Raw genomic sequence first — 20155 nt, 5'->3', positions numbered from 1 at the left:
TTGACTTTGGGCTTTAAGGGTTCAGGATTTAGTTTGTTGATAATGGTCCAGCTTAGAGGCTTTGGTAACAGTCTTCATCAGCACTGGGTGAGTTGCTAAATTGGTTCATGTTCAGTGTTTACACTTGGGGAAAAAACCTTTCCTCTCCACACACAAGAGGAAAACTACAAGTATGCAACAGATGACTGTTAGGGCATGAGGATGTGTTTAGCAAGATTGGACAAGTATTTTGTAAACACATAATGTTGTATGTGATTACTCCTCAACTTAAGCAAATTATAAATAAATTAAAAAGTTTGAGAGGCTGTAATATGTCTTAAATCTCTGGACATTTGTGTATGTGTGTTCTTCACTTCCATTTAAGTTGCAAGATTATTTCATGTTCTTCTTCACAAATGTTTACTTGTTGTGCATTAATATTCTAATCTCTTCTGCTGAATTCATTTTATTTATCCATTAGTTTTTTTTATCTTGAGATAATCTTCACCCTACCTCAATCACACGAGATGCGAAATCTAAAGACGGGAACATTAGCTGGAAATTCTTTTAGTATACTAATAGTTTCATGTTGTCTTCCAGCGCCTTGCCTTTCTTTGTCTCTGATCTGAGCTATATTGTGTTAGTTTCTAAGATTTACACACTGTACAAGCTTTGAAGATTAGCTGGCTCCTGGCATTGCACGCTTTCCAGTCACGTGAGAAGTTTATTAGGTTGCATTGTGTCATAGCGACAGACCTATTTTTGTTAGCGGTAGCTACCCAGGTAGTATATGGGGGCAGTAAAATGTGTGTTGTTAACCTGGACTTCCACCTGCATGAAAATTGGCGTTTCTACATATGTGTGTTTTGTAGTCTGTGGCCTTTCAATTGACCCTACTGGGACTGTTTTTAACCTCTCTGCAAAGTTTTACACCTCGAACACGTCACAGCCCCCCCCCACCCTTCTTAATCTGTGCCTCTCTTCCAGTGCTCATTTCCTTTGTGGCTTGCACACTGGTGACGGATAAATATAGCTGTTTAGAGAGCACGATTAATACGTTTTTTAAAATTCGTACAGTATACCCTTCTATTATATTCCAATCAAAATTATATCACCCAGTATGGGTCTTTTTTGTGTCTTTGTTTATTTTTTTATTCAGGCACGGTGTGTCTTATGTGTATCCCATCCCTTCTTTGCTTTTATAATCATCAGTATTGACCATTACCATCTGGCTAATATCATTCGATAGTATACTGTGTGATGGCATTCTGTCAGTTAGCCCAGTTTTACATGAACTTTCCTCACGGCTCAGCTGCTGTTGAATATCTTTTCACTGCAGGCATTTTCAGCGTTGTGTAAATACACAGACCTTCTATTCCAAACAATTTGAAATATGACATCATTTGGGGGTGGAGCTCTTGTGAATACACCCACTAAGCACAGGGTCTGTCAGTGTGTTTTGGGGGCACAATGCTGCAGCTACGCCTACGTCTTTCAGTTAGTCCGCACACGTCTCTCGTGGATTCTCTGCCCGTTACAATCTCGTGGATTGTAACGGGCAGGCAGGTAAATACCAAATTTCTTCCTGCTGCTGCTCTTTTTACTGGAAAACAATTTGTATCTTCTGATGTTTAATTTCTTCTTCTGCTGTAAACCTCTGTAGAGTCCACGATGTAACCAACAAAAGTGCTTGACACGGTTGTGTCTGGGCATTGAGTTATAACCCTTTTCAATTAGTACCTACTCTGCTGGGCTTGGCTCCATTAGGTGGTAGTGTCTGGTACCAGGCACTAAGCCCAGGTTCCAGACGATCTGAGTTGAGGTGAAAATATGACATGAGAGCGACTCCTTCGCAAAAATTAAAACTGCAATTTTTTTTTTAAACCCGAGGGAATTGGCAGCACTAAGCCCAACACCATGGTCTCAGAGTCTGGGGGGAAAAAAGCTGTAGGCAGAGCGGCAGGTATACCATCACCTCGACGCCCTACAGTGTTGTGTTGTGTCACATAAGAATAACAACTTTTGGCTGAGTTGCTATAATTACCCCACGCGCATCAGTTACATGACTTGAGTTGTGTCACGTCAAGCCAAGTAGGTCTTAATGAAAAAGGGATATTAGTATACGCAGCTACTGGCAGATGCAAAAAAGGAGCAACTACCTTTTTGGGGATGGGGATGTAAAAAGGGGCAGACTTAAAGGACGCAGATATGTGACTGGGTGGTTGGCATTATCTCAATCAGTTGTTCTGTTTGTGTTTTTGAAATTTCAGCTCACCTTACTCTTTTCAAACTGAGTCATTTTGTCCTCTTTGGCAGCATTCTAAGATATTAATTATTGCCATGTCTGAGAAGCTTTGGCTGAGACAGGTCATAAAAACAGATAGTGGTGTGCAAGGATCCTCAGTGCACACATGTATTCTCGCTAATTGGTTATAACGCATAGATTATCTTCCCAGATTCACGATGTTTATGAGTAAAAACAAAAGACAGAAGGCGCACTCACTGACTGCATCTGTTTGACAAACAGAGCGTCCTGCACCACATGATGTTCTTTCTATACATTTCTGACTTTCTCTTGCTCAGTGCGAATCATTGAGAAAACATCCTGTTGGCCACTTCCTGCCTCTTCTCCCTTAGCTTCCTGTTTATGCGACTTTTTGGGTCGTTAAACAGAACATTGCTCGATGCTCCCGCGTTACGGTCAGACTTGGTCTGGCTGGTTGGAGCGGTTCTTCTTGTCATGGTGTCTGTTGGCTAAGTGAAGCAGACAGTCTCTTTGTTTTGGCGTTAGCTCACACTGTCATATTGTCTGTCTACCATATCAGAATCTGCCCCCATTATATCCCGACATTTGTGTTTGATGTGGTTCCCTCCCTCCTGGCTCAGGTAGGCAGGCTAGTCATGGGGTGATAGTCCCTACCCAGCTTTCCTTCCTTTTTCAGTCTCCTCCTCCTTTATCTTGTTAGTCAAGTTTCAGGCAGTGAGGAGAGTAAGGTTTCAACCCTGTCTTTAAGCTGAGTAATATCATTTTACTAAGCCACATAAAAGCCCTGCAGTTTTGCCTAAATAGACATCCAGCCGACAGACATACTGTGTTTAATTTCTTTAATTCAGAAATCCACATGTGACATGTTAATTTGATTTGTGTGGTGATAATTTAACACAGTTGCATTTTACCAAGCTTTTTTCTTCAAATATTTTGATCCGTATCTTTCCTTAAAATTCCCACGATGATTAACCAGACAAAAATGTAGTGAAAGCAAAGTCACATTCCTTCCTTCATGAATGGAAAGAGCATATTTTTTTATGCTCATATTTCTCACAATATAATTATTGCTGCTTCGCTAGTGTTTCTTTTGTAGTTTTCCCTTTAACATGGTGATCATACCTCCTGCAACTGCTGTATTTGATTATAATTATGCAGCATGGATTTATAGAAAGTGCTTCTTTTCTGTTTAGAGTGGTCGCCTAGAGTCTGATCTGTATCGCAGAAGGACAGTTTTTTTGCCACTGGTGATGAAGGTTGTATTAGAGACTTGGGTCTTGTATGTTTAGCAGCAGATCTCTTTAAGTGCAGCTGGGTAATAACTGCCTTCCTGCTTCTCAGTCTAATAAACATAGCTTGGAAAAGCTAGCTTAGCTCTTTCTCTGTTCTGCTGCTGAAAAAAACATGTTTGGGCTGTTTCTGTGGTCCCTGCTGTTAAAGGCTTAGCAGAAGGAATGTGTCTAAATGGCAAATGCTTTGGGGAACGTGAGACTGTATCAAAGAGGGGTGGAGGGTACATTAGCTTTAAGTATTCACAGATGTTAGTGAAAGTTCATCAGCCCTGTACTTGCGAGTGGAAAAATATTTTCCTGGAAAGTTTTTAGACACCGGAAGGCTGCGCTGCCATGCTTCCTTCTTGCCTTATTTACTTGTGTTTGTGGCCTGCAGTGCTTCCAGTCTGGGAGTGAGAGAAGTTGCTCAGAAATCAGACTCAGACCCTTCTACTGGTCCACAGCGTCTTTGTACACGCACGTCTGAATTTGCTTCTTCCTCCCTATGACCGGAGGCCTGTATTGTTGCTTGAATTATAACTGTGAGGTTTGATACCCCCTCGGTAATGAAGCGCTGCAGTCATGTGTAGCGTTACCCTCTGTATGGGTCATCAGATGGTATGTTGCCACTGAAAATAATTGCTGGGTGTGTCTTTGTGGAGCAGCTGCTTTTGTCCAGTAGCACTGTGTCTCCAGTAATCCTGGCAGGCAGGCAGGCATGTGGTGACCTTGGCAAGGCCATGTTGAATTGAAATGTACACCAGCTATTTCGTAATAACTATGGTTGTGCCAAGTCACACCCTCTTTCCTTTTTTCGTCCATTCTGGCTGATTGGCTTGGAGACAGACAGACATAAACACACTGCCTGTTGGCCCCTCCCTTCTTTAAGGGCAGCTGGGTAATAACACAAAAGTCGCCCACTGGTGCCAACAAACCTCTCACACATACGGCTGCATTTACAGAATGCAGTAAGCGAGCAAGTCTTTGTTTTCTTTTTGTTTTTGTTTCACAGAGGCCCGTTTAGGTCATGGAAAGTAGCAAAGGGTTTGCTATGGAAATTCAAAAAGAGGATAAAATGTGTGAAATAAATAGGGAGAAACCCATTGATTATTGATAAAAATGAATACTTTTTGGTTTTGTTTTTTTGGTTTTGTTTTTTGGTTTGACAAAATGCTTTTGTTGTTGTTGCTCATTTGGTGACTGAAAGATTGCCCCTGGTATATAGAAATGCCTCCCTGTGGGAAGAATAAAGTACCTTCTATCGCTCTGTAAATCTCTATTCACACGTAGCAGTGCAGCCCTGAACTTTCCTCAGAATTACCTGGCAGCCAGTCTTGACCAGTCTAGTGCTTGTGAGAATAGATCAGGTAGTTTTTCTTTTTTTTAAAAGAGTGAATTCAATGGGAGTGTGTGGGCGTCGTGTGTGCCGCCTCCTGCTTTCTGTACACTGGTGCCAGTCCTTGCCAAAACTAAGCAGGGTATTTCCAGTTTGACCATGTCACAAAGGACAACTTCAGATAATGCCCACATCTGATTCCCTCGGTCAGATTATGTTGACATTGTCTGAATTTCATTTATGAAAGCAGCTGTTCTCACATATACATGACACTTACTTGATTGATGCCAACAGTAAAGAAGCTGTTTGGACTCAGTGCTGATCTACAGTACTCTATACTTGATCTGGAAAGTCATAAAACACCTTTGGAGATGTGTCATAGTGAATGTTTACTAGTTATTTATTGATTTATGAACTTTAATAATCTGTCTTTTAGAAACATTTGAAAGTGGTGTTACTGCTGTGAGCCTTTAGTGTTCTTTTAAAAATTGCCAATTCATAACAGTTAATGTCTTCTACTGTTGTAGCACTAATAAGGCTCCCGTTACTCTCCCTGACCACATGGATCAGTAGATTAGATTTGTGTGTGTCTGTGTATGAATGATCATGCAGCTTTTTGCACATGCAGCGATATTAACCTTGCTTCTCTCCTCTCTCGTTACAGAGAAACCAGGTCCAGAGCGGAAACGCATTAAAAAAGAGCCCACCAACACCCGGAAGGCAAGCTTGCCGTTTGGAATGGGGATGCCAGGGATCCGGGCCGGGTACCCCCTCTCCGAGCGGCAGCAGGTGGCCTTGCTCATGCAAATGACAGCTGAGGAGTCCGTCAACAGTCCAGGTGCGTGTTTATCATTTAGGCCACGTCTTCTGTGGACGGACAGCCGACATTGGGGAAAAAAAGGATCGGAGGGAGCTTTATATGTAGAATCCATGCATGGCAGACCAGTGAGGGTGGGCTGTAGGCTGGGGCTGATTGTTTTTGTGCATTTTCTCAGTCATACTGTCCCTCTAAACAGAACCACTTTGTTAAAATTATTTCACATCTTAGCTGGAATCTAAACCTCTGATGTCAGTGATATGTGTTTTGTTTTAGCTGCTTTAATGGTTGCATATTCGTGCCGCCACAGTAGTGGAGTTGTTTTTATAAAATTCCGTACATAAGGAAATGAAACCAGCTTTTCTGTTTGTACTGCGTCTGGAGCTGATGGCGTAATCTCACTATTTGGGCTAAATGACAACAGAGAAAGTGTTGAGTTATCCTTTCTGGTGTTAGATGATTATTTTTCTTATTATAAGTTTACTACCTTCCCATTTCTGCAAAAATTGTACTTTATTTTTGATCGACAGTAATTTAGCTGGAAGTTTTTCAGACTTGTGAAATATAACTATTGTTACAAGTTTGTACTTTTTCCCCTCATTGTTGACATTTGAGACTGAATTCGTTTGATCCTACCTTATAACTGCTTTTATTTGTATGTTAATTTCTTTGTTGCCTGCCTGTGGGCATGGACATAGATTAAGCGAGTGTGTTTCAAATATCATTTGGGACAATAGCTGTACAAACTCAATAATGTAAATGTGATTAAGGATTGGATTTAATCTTGTAAATGTGATGAAATAAGCTCAAGTAAAGTAGGTTCAGCAATTGTGCTGTTTATTGCTAGAGTTGGATTGCCCCCTTCTGGCTGTAAGCAGTTATAGCACCTTGTTGTTCACAGTAGAAGTAGTAAACAAAACAAAAACAGTTAGAGTAAATTCTCCCAGAAGAGTGTGACTGACTCTTGCAGCACTGAAGTGAAATATGCATGTCTTACCTACAGATACAACACCAAAGCATCAGTCACAGTCCAGTCTGGGTCAGAAGGGAACGCCAAACTCTGCATCTAAAACCAAAGACAAAGTGAATAAACGGAATGAGAGAGGAGAGACTCGACTGCACAGAGCAGCAATCCGTGGAGAGGTACGCCGCATCAAGGAGCTCATCAGCGAGGGAGCTGATGTGAATGTAAAAGACTTTGCAGGTAAGGGCATCTTTGTTTTATGCTTGCCTTTGCTTTGTGTGTGTAGCAGTGTACCATTGATTCATTTAGAGTTTACACTTCTCTGACTATAATTCTTCTTGTGTTCAGGCTGGACTGCATTGCATGAAGCATGCAACAGGGGGTATTATGATGTGGCGAAACAGCTGCTGGCAGCCGGAGCAGAGGTCAACACCAAGGGGCTGGATGATGACACCCCTCTACATGATGCATCGAATAATGGACATTTCAAGGTAAAAATAAATCCGCCAAAGGTGTCGTGTGTCATTGTTGCTAATAGTAAAGAACAAAATAGGTTTTCAGGCTTCAGAAGAATGAAAATATTAATGATCAGTGGCCCATTTGTGATCCATCAAAACAAGTTTGTCAGATTAAAATCTGAGTTTTAAAAGTGAGAAGATGGCTACAGAGTGAGTTTAGATGTGGTTTTGTTTAAATACCAGGTTAAATTGAATCGTACCACTAGTCTTTTTTTCTTGAACTGTCCTCAAATTTTCTACCCTTTCAACACCTTCATTGCAAAAAGGTACACGCACCAGTGGAATACAGTAAAAATGTCAAATCTCACTACTTTTCTTCAAAATCAAATGCTGGCCGTGCATGGTTTTATACTGTAATGGCATTGAAATGAGATGTTGATGTTGTTTTAATAGAAGTCAATGAGACATTTTTGGCCACAAAGGTGTCCACAGGGAGCATCTGGAAGTAATGGTGTAATCAGATTTATAATCAAATTAATTTTGCTGCTGATCTTTGACATCCAAGACTAATCACCACCAGTGTCAATAAAGTGTTCCTGCCTGTCTGCAGCAGTGTTGTGTGAGGTTAAGATGGCACTGTTGGTATCAATGCTGTCGCAAATTGATCCAATTAAACATTTAGTATTGATTAGTATCTGAGAATCTTTTTTAGACAACCCCACTGAGAAAACATTTTGAAGACCACCCCTTACTTGGTGCTATTTTGCAGATGTTAGAATTTGTCTCACTCTGATTCTCCTGGCCTGAAAGCAGCTTCAGACCATCATACTTTCTCACCTCTACACGGCTTTTGGCATTTTACTAAAATTGGTTGCAGAGACGCCACATCACCCAGTCTGCTGTCAGTAAAGTCTGGAGGTTTTGGTGTGGAAAAGTTCTGTCCATCAAAAATCCCGCTCTAGCTTCGTCGTAACTAAATAACAACTTTGAAGTGGAAGATTAATTCTGTACTCTTTATCCTATTAAGCTTTGAACCACTTGAGAAGTTGCTGATATTACCTTTAAAATTGCAAAAAATCATTAAAGTTTTATCCTTTTCAGGTGGTTAAGCTACTTTTACGGTATGGAGGGGACCCGCGTCAAAGCAACAGGAGAGGGGAAACCCCACTGAAGGTTGCCAACTCTCCAACTATGCTCAATCTGTTGCTGGGGAAAGGCACTTACACCTCAAGTGAAGAAAGTTCATCAGGTATCATTTTCAATCTTAAATCTTTGAGTCACCTAATTGCACAACTGTTACAAAAGTTATTCAAATACATGAGGCTATAAGTAGTAAATTAATTGTGTCCTCTTTGTGCTCTTTATGTTCTACAGAATCTTCAGAGGAGGAAGACGCCCCCTCGTTTGCCCCGTCCAGCTCTGTTGATGGCAATAACACAGACTCAGATGTTGAGAAGGGCCCGAAGTTAAAAGGGAAAACCGCAGACCCTCCTAAATCTGCCGTCACACCTGTCAAAGATGAATACGAATTTGATGAGGATGACGAGGAGGAACGCGTCCCTCCCGTAGACGATAAACACCTCTTGAAAAAAGACTTCCGCAAGGACTCAGTAAGCAAGACCAACAGCTTCATCTCTATACCCAAGATGGAGGTTAAAACCTATTCCAAAAGCAACTCGCTCACACCAAAGAAACCTGGCAGGCGGATCATCTCTGACAGTAATAGTTCAGACGAGGATGATAGGACGTTGTGTTTCACGCCAGCGCCTACGCCACGGCAACAAGCCCAGCAAACAAATACTAAGACTAGAGACTCTGGCAGCATGAGCTCTAAACAACAAAAAGACAAGAATAAAGTCAAGAAGAAGCGAAAGAAGGACAGTAAAAATAGTGTCAGTAAAGAAGTCCGGTTTGGTAAAGTCAACGACAAATTCTGTACGTCTGACTCCGATTGCGCGGATTTGGAGAGTGAGGACGATAAGGGCTCAAATAGCATAAAAGACTCTTCTGCAGCAAACCTGAAAGACTCTCCAGGCTTTAATGCTTCCTCCTCCTCCTCCTCCTCCTCCCATGGAAACTTGAACTCTCAGAAACAGACGCCGTCTTTAGCAGAACAGCATCCAAAGCAGTGGAGGACGGATAACTGGAAGACCGTCTCGTCTCCCACATGGTCAGACGTCAGTTCGCTCTCAGATTCGGTCAGAACTAGACTGTCCAGTGGGTCTGACTACTCCTCTGAAGCTGAAGATTCCTGCGTGGAGTCGATAAAACAAGTAAAGAGGAAAGCGCAGGAAAACAAAAAGAAGAATAACAACGTGCACAGTAACACTGTGGAAAAGAAAAACTCAGAGCTCTACAAAAATACAGAGAGCACCATCTCCAAAACTGACGTGGATGGCAAAGTGGTGAAAAAGCATAAAGTGAAGCACAAGCACAAAAATAAGGAGAAGGACAAAGCTCCTAGTCTAGTGCTTAATCAAGATATGAATGAGAAATTTGTTAAGAGCTATTCTTTTGATTTTGATGATTCGAGGCAAAAGTCCCTAATTGTTGAGTCAGAATCACCAGCTGAGAGCAAAGTCAAATTATCCAAACATGAAAAAGACCATTCGAAAAAGGAGGACAGGTTTTCGAAAACAAAGTCTGAGGATAAGGATTGGTCCTCGGGAAAAGACCTGCACAGAACAACAAAAGAGGAGAAAAACAAGAAAACAAAGGACTCCAGCAAGGACAAGTTAAATAAGGAGGAGAGGGAAAAGCCTATAAAATCTGACAAGGAGAGGAACGTCAAAGAGAAGGAGAAACCCAAGGAAGATAAACAAAAAGCTCACAAAGAGGAGAAAAAGAAAAAGTCTAAGGAGAAGTCCTCCTCAAAGACAGACAGGAAAAGTGAGCAGAAAGAGGAAAAACATCTGAAGGCGGAAAAGGACAAAAATGCCAAGGAGGATAAGGAGAAGTGTAAAAAAGACAAAGTACAGAAAGAGGAGTCTGAGTACGAAAGTTATGACGTTAATCGTTTCCTCAACTTGGAGGACACAAAACTCAGTGCCTCCGATGACCATCATGACAGATGGGGCTCTGAGATGTCCTCTGACTCCTCCCTCTATGGTGACGACAGCTGGGATGCTCCTGTCAAAGAGTACAAGGACTACAAAGCCAATAATTCTGTTAAACTTATTGTTGAGACTGTTAAGGAGGAGACGAGGAGGAAAGAAAACAAAGTCAAGGACAAGAAATCAGACCACAATGAGAAGAGATCAGAAAAGGAGGCTACTTCTAAGAAAAAAGACAAGGACCCTTCGGAAAAGACAAACGAAAAGAAGAAAGACTGGTCAGAAAAACAAAAATTAAACTCCAGCCACTCAGTTGAGAAAGAAAAGAAGAGGAAAGAGTCCACAGAGGCAGCCAAGGACAAAAAAGACAAGGATTCTCTGGACAGCAGTCGAGACCGTAAAGACTCGTATGAGTTCATGAAAGAAAGAAAGGATATCAAAATCAAGCAGGAATCGATAAGAGATGAATATGGCAATGATACTTTCTTCAAAGACATTGATCCTGTCAGTAAATCGTGTGATATCAGAGAAAGGAACCACTCTGGGAAGGAGAAAGAAAAGAAGGGTGAGGGAATGGAGAAACGGGAAAAGACAAAAGCTGACAAGCACAAAGAGAAAACAAAAGACAGAGGAGCTGATCAGGAGAAGGACAAGAGTGATAAAAGCTCCACAGAAAAAACTGTCAAGGATAAAGATGCTGACCGGAGTACCAAAGACAAGAAGGAGGGGGCCAAAGACAAACATAAAGACTCTCATGGCAAAGACAAAGATCGAAAGATGTCTTCAGAACAGACAAAGGAAAAGAAAGAGAAGGCCTCTCAAGACAAACATTCAGATCGGGAGAAAGATTTCTTGGAGGTAAAGAAAGAGGAAAGAAAAACTGAGAAGATCCGGGAGAAAACGTGGTACAAAATAGCCGACATATTCACTGATGAAAGCGATGATGACGACGACAGCTACAGCGGTGGGGTACTGGTGTCTGATTCCATCAGAAAAGATTCGACACCCGATCAAGATGAGCTGGATCACTTCCCTTCAGAAAAAAGAAAATCTTCTGCAGATAGTAAACATAACACAGAAAAGGCAAAAGACAAAGAGCACAAAGATAAGAAGAAGGATAAGGCCACATTTGACACAGGTAAAGAGAGGAAAGGCTCCCAGGAGAAACACGGCAAGGACAGGAAAGACCCGGTAGATACAAAACATAAGGAGAGGAAAGACAGGATGTCAGTGGACTCAAACCAAGAGAAGAAAAACAAGCAGAAGCTTCTGGACAAAAGGGACACGAGCGAGGAAAAAACCAAGAGCAAATATAAAGACAAGCAGGACCATTCCAAGGAAAGAAAGCCCTCGAAAGGAAGCGGGGAGAATGAGAAGTCTCTCTTAGAAAAACTGGAGGAGGAGGCTATGAATGACTACAAGGATGACTCCAATGACAAGAACAGTGAAATCTCCTCCGACAGTTTCACTGACAGAGGTCACGATCCGGTCCTCACCAGTTACTATGACTCAATCAGCCTGCCTGATATGGCCGAGGACAGAAGAGACTCCCTGTCCATATCTACGCCACAAGACAAGTTCAGAGAGAAAGAGAGGCATCGGCACTCCTCTTCGTCCTCATCCAAGAAAAGCCATGACAAGGAGAAGGAAAAGACAAAAAAAGACAAAGGAGACAAACGTGACAAAACAGAAGAAATTAGAGAGTCCTACGGCCGCAGAGAGAGCCTGCCTTTTGAGAAAGAGCCTATGCCTCTAGAGGCAGACCCTTACACATTCCCATACGGAGGTAAGGGAGACGGAGAGGACGACTTCGATAAGACATTAGAATTTGAGAAGGAGATGTCCAAAAAGGACAAAGACAAAGGAACTGGCGTCATAAGTGACAGAATGAAAGACAAAAAGAAAAAGGAAAAGCATAAAGAAAAAATTAAGGAAGAGAAGAATAAATATATCGATGGCTTTGGGTCATTTAAACACTCCAAAGATGACGCAAAGTCAGGGTTGAAAGACAGCCCACAGGTCACTGTTCTGAAGGACCGGTCAAAGGAAGACAGTCCTAAATTTGATATGAAAAAAGACAGAAATCGGGATACGCTAGACAAAGACAACAGACTGGACCACAATAAATCTAAGGCTAAGGATGAAAATGAAAAGCTCTCTCAGCCCAAAGACAATGCAAGGAAAGATAATCGACCACGTGAAAAACTGTTGGTTGATGGGGATTCTCAGATGACAAGTTTTGGTCAGATGTTGAGTCAGAAAGACCAAGAGAATGAAGAGCGGCTCAAGAAATACAGAGAAAAAATGAAGCAGATGGAGAAGCTTAGACCCAAGTCTGGCGACCCAAAACTAAAAGACAAAACCAAGTCTACAGAGGAAATACGGAAAAGCCGCAGTGAGCTATCATCCAAGAAATCTAACAGCCTTGAGTCTGGTCTTAAAGAGAAGAAGCTGAAGGATGTTGGTCTCCCGGCCCAAATGATGTCTCCAGGCAGAAAGTTCCAGCCTACTGATAATCAGAACTCAAAGGATTGGCTCCCTGGCCACCAAATCAAGGACAACCTCCCTGCTTCTCCCAGGCCAGATCAAAGCAGGCCAACTGGTGTTCCCACACCTACACCTGTCATGTCATGCCCCAGCTTCGAGGACGTAATGCAAACTCCACGTACACCATCCTGTAGTGCAGAGGATTACCCTGACATTATGCTGGATCCGCTGGACTGTCAGAACTCGTCTGCAATGACTATGTCAATGAATGCCTGCTCCCCATCCTTCTTTGAAAGGTATTTTAATACTCAGACACACTGCATGTTACTAATGTTATAGTTTGATTGTTTTGGACTGAGGCTTAATGTTTTGTTTTTCTCTTTGTCCACTAGCAGGTACTCTAACCCCCAGACTTTTCCGGAGGGCACATGTCCTACCCCTGCGAAGAACCTCCAGCTCCCCCTTGTCAGTCGTTCTGCATCCTCTGATGTCCGCCGCCCTCTAGAAGATGAGTTCAAGGCAGAGGCAAACAAGTTTCTTCGACAGCAGAATGATCCAGGGGCGGAATTTGATCAGACGTCTGCCTGTCAGCCTCTCGAGGACAAATCTGCAACTCTGGATAGATTGGAGTTGATGTCTACGTATTTTCCTCCAATAAGGGTACCGTCACCTCGGCGAGAGCCATCCTATCAAACACCAGATGCAGCAACACCAACTCTTGCTGGCAACGACGGTAATGAACACCTTCCTGAAAGTGTGTACAACAATTTCTTGCCCAAACCGTCGACACCAGTTCACAGGCCAGACCCCCAGGAGCCATGCTTTGACATTGCAGCACCACCAACTCCAGCTCCAGCTGCCTTGCCACCCTTGGATATCGACGATATCACGGAGCACCACCACAGCGAGCCTAATCTGGTCGTCTCAAATCTTCCATCTGTCACAGAAGAACAAGAAGAGGAAGAAGAAGAAGAGGAGGAGGAGGAGGAAGAGGAGGAGGAAGAGGGCGACATGGATGAGAGACTTGATGGAGAGCACTGTGCAGTGGATGAGCCGGACCAAACAAGGGAGCCATGCTCGTTTTCTCCTCAAGTTGAGGATCCTTTGCAGAAGAGCTGGCCTGCAGAGTCTCCAGACCAGCATGAGCCAGAAGTCCACCAACTGTCCCCCACACATCCTGCAGCTGACCACGGAGAGAACTGTTTCGATCACAACATGGGTTGGAACAATGACATGGATATGAAATCTCCCCACAGGACATATGGAGAAATAGAGGCTGCTGTCTCCAAAATAACCAGCCCTTACTCCCATTCTGATAATGACATGCAGCCCTTGTCTGGACACCCCTCTGTCACTTCCCCTTATGCTACCTGGAGCAGGTGGCACAAAGATGACCCAGAGGACTTTGATGAGCAGAAGGAGGCTGTGGCTGATATACCCTCTCCAGAGAGGCCAGACACTGCTATGGATGAGGACCCCAACTATTTAAACAACTCTTCTTCCTCCAATAGGCTGGAGTCCTTCTTTCCAGACTGCAACAAGCCGAGCATCGAAGAGGGACACCAGGTGGAGACAGAGACAACATGTGTGGAACCAGACAGCAGACAGAGCACACACAGTTTCAGTGCTGCCGCTGAAACTCACATGGCTCCAGCTGTGGGCCCTGAGCCTGTGGTTCCCTGGGAAGATCCATTTTCAGCTGATGAAGACGACCTGGGACCTTTCTCCTTGCCTGACCTTCCACTGCCAGACAAGTCAGAAGAAGCTGAGTCTGGGGAACCTGAACTTGCTGATCACAACAAGAGTGTGTCGACCCACATTAGACACACTATTACAGACAGAGAGGATCTGGACATCATGGAAGTAGACCTGCCAACCCTAGCAAAGACCTCACGCTCTGCTGGAGACTTAGGCTTAGGGGAATCTGCTAGACAGGACTTTGTTGTGCCATCACCACGTGCCCCTTTCCAGCAGGAATTGGACCCCGAGCCTCAAAGTGTGCCTGTCAACAGCTCAGTGGGACTTAACCAACAACAGAGCAGCATTTTGGAAAGAAAACTACCTTATGGGGGATCGGATGAGTCTGATCCCAGCATGTTGTATACATCTGTAAAATCAGATGCCAGTCAGCAACCACATATACAGATGCATTCGCACTCTGAGTCATTGCATATAACCCTGGACTCTGTGCCTGCTGTCAAGCCGGACACGAGACAGGAGGAGATGCCTGAGGCTGTACCAGAGCCTGTGTCCTGCAGTCCTCTTCCTCAGATCCCAGAAGTGGTCACCCTCTCCACCTCCATGGAGCCACAGGACACTCAGGACACATCCAAGCAAACATTGGTGACCTTGACCACAGTGTCCACCCCTGTAGATGTTCCCAAGAAGGTGGATGAAATCCCGCAAAGGATGACCCGAAATCGCGCCAAGAACAATCCAGCTGCTGCTTTTGCCGTTGCCACCCCTCCTACCTCTAGCATTATAACCTCATCTACCGCTGCCACCTCAGTGACAACCAGTCCGGTGGTGAGCATTAACCCAGTTCCTACTAGAACCCCAACACCCACCTCAGCATCTTCCTTTACAGCTCTGAAGAAAGAGAAAGACTCTGGGCTTAGTGTCCCGTCTACTGCTTCTAATTTGACCCCAGCAGTATCTGTGACGACTTCTACGGTGGTTCTCAGCAAGACAACAAAAGGTCGTCCTCTTCCTGTCGACGAAGAGGAATCTCAAACCCAGCACCCACGGAAGAGGAAGTTTCCACGTTCTACAGGGCAGCAAGTCCAGGTTCAGCTGGTAAATACAGCCATGCAGCAGACCAGGGAGATGATACAGCAGACTTTAGCTGTAGTGGTCAATGCCATCAAGCTAGACGACATTGAACCCTACCGCAGCGAACGTTCCAACCCGTACTTTGACTATCTGCAGATTAGGAAGAAGATTGAGGAAAAGAGGAAGATTCTCTGCTACATCACGCCTCAGGCTCCACAGTGTTACGCTGAATATGTAACCTACACTGGCTCCTACCTGCTCGATGGCAAGCCTCTCAGCAAGTTGCACATCCCTGTGGTAAGTTCTGGTGTCTTTGCACCATTTCAAAATAATCTTATCCTGCAATGTAATGGTATTAATGCTGTGCTGTGTTTTGCTTATCAGATTGCTCCACCTCCATCACTGTCAGAACCTCTGAAGGAGCTCTTTAGGCAACAAGAGGCAGTAAGGGGCAAGCTTAGGTTGCAACACAGCATAGAACGGGTAAGAAAGTGTCATTTATACTTCAGGATCATTCACTGTCCTAAATTCACTCATTCCTCACTCCTTCCCTGCTTTTTATACAATCAACAATACACATGTGCACCAAACGCTGGGAGCACTTCTTTGATAAAAGATCAAAGCCTTTTTTAAATGGAAATGCAAGTGAAATCGGCATAGTCCCCACGCCTTGGTGAAGCCAAAGTGAACAAATCTGTTTCATATATCTCACTTACTTGAATGACAGCCATTTGTTTGACGCAATGATGTTCCTCTTCATATCATCAATGTTTATTTCTTTCTGTGTTGTGCTTGCTGTTCACAGGAGAAGCTGATTGTTTCATGTGAACAGGAGGTTTTAAGGGTCCACTGCAGGGCAGCCAGGACAATAGCCAATCAGGCTGTGCCGTTCAGCGCCTGCACCATGCTGTTGGACTCTGAAGTGTACAATATGCCATCGGAGAGCCAGGTGGGAAATGTATCAGTATCTCAAAAAAACAAGTGTTAAGTATTTCTATGTCCATTACTTAGTCCACATTCTTACTTTTTCTGCATTCTTAGGGTGATGAGAACAAATCTGTGAGAGATCGCTTCAATGCGCGGCAGTTCATTTCCTGGATCCAGGACGTGGATGATAAATACGACCGCATGAAGGTAAATACTGGCACTTTGCACAAAATAACTGATAATAGAAGCACAAAGTAACAACCACTGACTTTGCTAAATGCCATCTTGATGCCGATATTACATATTTAATGGTACATCTCTACATATGAGAACCATGACCTGTGTGCATAGTCACTATATTCATGCTATGCTTTTCCTTCCCCAGACGTGTTTGTTGATGCGACAGCAGCACGAGGCAGCAGCTCTCAATGCGGTGCAAAGAATGGAGTGGCAGCTGAAAGTCCAAGAACTGGACCCAGCGGGGCACAAATCCCTGTGCGTCAACGAAGTGCCGTCCTTCTACGTGCCAATGGTCGATGTCAACGACGACTTTGTCCTGCTGCCCGCGTGACATACCGCTTCCCACAGAGAGAAAACTTAGTCTCAATCACTTCTTATCAAGGAGACTTCGTTGAACCGAACGAATGGAAAGGGCTAGCAAGTTTGAGAGAGGACCATAGAGGGGGAAAAAATTTATTCTCTAGAAAAAGAATAAAGCTGAAAAACTTGCTCTCGATTCCCTTCCGTGAAGAAAGAAAAAAATGTTTTTAATGGGGGAAAAGAAAATACACAACTTGCACTTTCATCCTCAAAGTTTTTATGCGTTTGTTTGATCAGAGCGAGAGAAGCAGAAACAGTTTTTGCTTTGAGGCTCTGGCACTGGGACACACCTCCTCATCGCTTAGTTTTGGTGAGACGGAGGACAGATTTATTTTCTGCATTCGTTTGTGGTTCCTGCTTCAGTACCCACCACCACCGCTGCTACTGTGGGATCTACCAGAGAAGAGCTCTCCCAACAGAGTGGTGCCTGTCCTGGGGGAGGACTGAGGAGACGCCTCCTTCTTTTTGACACGAGTCTCCACATGGGCCAGGAGATCTTGACAGAGTCCAGCGCTGACCCAGATGCAGTCAGTGGAGCCGTGGTGAATTGTGTGGATCCTTAAATTGATCCAGGAGGTTAGAAGCAGCCACTTTCAGGGCTATGAGACCCAGATACCCAGAGGACGCCCTCTCTGTTCACACTGCACCGAGCTTGGCTAAACAGTAGTGAAACAAAGGCTGCAGCAGGTTGGAACAAAGCAAGAGAGGGTGGGGGTCACGATGTGTGTGCACGTCAGGGCCCAGTGTCTGAGAGGAAGAGACCGTTCGTGCAGCCTCTCAGCCTGGCTTAACAAAAGAGGACATGAACGGATCTCTGAGGACAGACCGGAGTGTTCCTCAGTGATCCCGCTCGTTCCACCACAAAACACATCAGACCGCCATGGACTGCAAAAAAAGGAAAAAAAAAAAAAAAAAAGAAACCACACACACACAGGACAGGACAACCAGAAGAAACAAACACAACGAATGTTGAGATTCAAAGAGACTATTTGAGAAATTGTGGTTTTTGGCAGGAGAGAAATATTGTTTTTGTCTATTTCTTTACTTGGGCATTTCATTGTTTCTGAGGAAGTGACTTGAAACACTACAGAGCCAATATTAGTTTAATGGAAAAAACAAACAAAAGAAAACTGAAAAAAAGTTGTATTCCGTAAATTATGTACAGTTTTTATATTCGTTAACCAATGTATTCTTGCTGCCTTCTAGATAATTTATTTTGCCACACATTACTGCACAGTTGTAAATAACCTATGTACTGTAATATCACTCAGTTAAGTGTAAAGAAAAAAAAACATAAAAGAAATAAAAATTATCTTTTTATGTACAGTTCACTTTTGGGCAGCACTTTCCCCCTTCATATCCATGGGCCAAAACATGTACACGATTCTGTCAGTATTGAAAGACTCCAGTGCACAGTTGTATAATCCCATTTTTTGACTCGATCCGGGGTTAGGTGAGGCGGCTCGCCTGGACCCGAGTCACCGCAACACAAGCAGCTGACAGAGAACACTTCTGCATTCAAATGGGCCTCTCACGGGCCGACAACCATACAGCCCCCTCAGATGTAGCAGAATAGTTGTTGAGGATTTATTTAAAGAATAGACAGAGGATTATTATTCATTGCTTTACTACACAATTATATCTGAAAATTTTCGAACCAAGAAAATGCCTTTTTCAGTGAAAAAAAAAAATGTACTCATTGTTGGGCAAAGTCACACAGAAGTATATAAATAAATATATATATATATATGGGTGGGATGGAAGAGAGATGTCATTCACAAGCAAAACCATATGAGTGTAGAACTGTTTGAAATTATTATTTCGCTTGTTTTTAATTTAAAGAAAGCAATTTGACTTTTTTTTTTTATGAATCATCGCACAACGTCACCGTCTAAAACCAACAAGACACGGGTCTTTCAGCGCTTCACTACTCGTCCTGTCCTCCCAGTGTCTGACTTCACATTGAACTGACTGAAGAGTTGTAACAGGCACAGAGACATTTTCATTCCTCACAGACTCCTAAAAACACTGTCAGTCTGTCAGCCCCTTATGTCACAGTACTGGTGAGCAGCTTATTTTCACGGTGCTGTTACAACTTTTACTCACTAGGTGGTGCCAGTGTGTCAGAAAGAAAAACACTTATTCATGGCTCAGCAGACCTGAGGCCTTCCACTTAGACGGGTGTTTTTAAAGTAGATTTTAAAGGTGTTAATTTCCATGTTAGGACTCCAGTACAACACCCACTTAAAATCACGGGAATAGGCTCAACAACCAAGTCACGTTGTCCTCCTTTTTTATTTTTTATCCTACAAGGGGCTGGGGCTAGTGTGGTCAGGGATTTTAAATGTTTCGGTTACTTCCTGTTATTATTCAGTTGTGTGGTGTCTTGTGTCAGGCCCGAGGAGACAGGTTACCAGACTCAAATCTTCTCAGAACAAACCAAAAAGTGAACAGACGTCAACAGAAGCAGTGGAGGGGGGAAGAAATAGGTTAATGCTGAATAGACTGACTTTTAAAAACTAAAGGATCCCATTGAACCGTTGATTTGTGATGACTTGTATTGGTTCTCTGTTTTTAGTGGGTTTTGAAAAGCTTTCCCGACCTGCCCCACGCACACGGTCTTGTGTGTGAAAGCTGCTCACGTATCCTGATGGCAATATTCTGATCCTAAACTTTTAAGTTATTTACACACTGTCAGTCAGCATAGCTGTGTATGGTATGTCTAGTCAAGTGCAATGGTTGTTGCTATTACACTGTGCAGACAAGGTGGCTAGATGTATTGTCCTGGGTATTATTTTTTTTCTTTTAATTTTGAGACACACACACACCCTGGTTTGGTATATGTTTGGAAACAAAAAGTCTGGAAAAATTGTTTTTTAAAACTCATGTTTTTATTTTACTGTTGGTTTCTTACAGTTTTGGGGACGAGGGTCGCGGGTGTCTTTTGTTCAAGAATCCTTGTGTGTTTTTTAGCAAAAAGTGTATGTAGCTTTGAATGTTGTTGTGTTTTATCTTTGGGGGAGGGGTTCTGTTCTGTATAAAAACCAGTGGCATGTCAATCACGTTGCTTATTGAGCAGAATGTATACCGCTACAACGCCCTGACCGACACCCTCTCACTATTGTTTACAACACATCGAGAGCGTTTCCGTTTTGAGTGGCACCTTTCTTTCTTTCTTTTTTTTCTTTTTCTTTTTTTTTTTGAAAACAAAACATAAAAACAGTT

At 43.2% G+C, this 20155-nt stretch overlaps 1 protein-coding gene across 2 annotated transcripts in view; it reads left to right on the top strand.

The window, feature by feature from the left end:
* The window catches only part of ankrd11 (ankyrin repeat domain 11), a 116662-nt gene extending 98807 nt beyond the window's left edge, over nt 1–17855 (top strand). Inside the window, exons 5-14 of one of the 2 annotated variants that reach the window (XM_085345095.1) lie at nt 5517–5690; nt 6673–6873; nt 6982–7124; nt 8193–8340; nt 8466–12927; nt 13027–15700; nt 15788–15886; nt 16209–16352; nt 16445–16537; nt 16716–17855. In XM_085345095.1, the coding sequence (XP_085201221.1) occupies nt 5517–5690; nt 6673–6873; nt 6982–7124; nt 8193–8340; nt 8466–12927; nt 13027–15700; nt 15788–15886; nt 16209–16352; nt 16445–16537; nt 16716–16901 (8324 nt within the window). In that variant the 3' untranslated portion in view covers nt 16902–17855. Of the gene's footprint in view, nt 1–5516; nt 5691–6672; nt 6874–6981; nt 7125–8192; nt 8341–8465; nt 12928–13023; nt 15701–15787; nt 15887–16208; nt 16353–16444; nt 16538–16715 lie in introns of both variants that reach the window. The other variant, XM_085345035.1, reaches the window with a different exon arrangement.
* The last annotated feature ends 2300 nt before the right edge of the window (nt 17856–20155 follow it).

Source organism: Diplotaxodon limnothrissa, linkage group LG1 (genome assembly GCF_057381915.1).
Source record: "Diplotaxodon limnothrissa isolate DT_005_m linkage group LG1, D_limnothrissa_male_GT1.1, whole genome shotgun sequence".
In the NCBI taxonomy this organism is placed as follows: domain Eukaryota; kingdom Metazoa; phylum Chordata; class Actinopteri; order Cichliformes; family Cichlidae; genus Diplotaxodon; species Diplotaxodon limnothrissa.
Note: the sequence above shows the minus strand (reverse complement) of the source record. Positions and strands in the feature narration are given on the sequence as shown.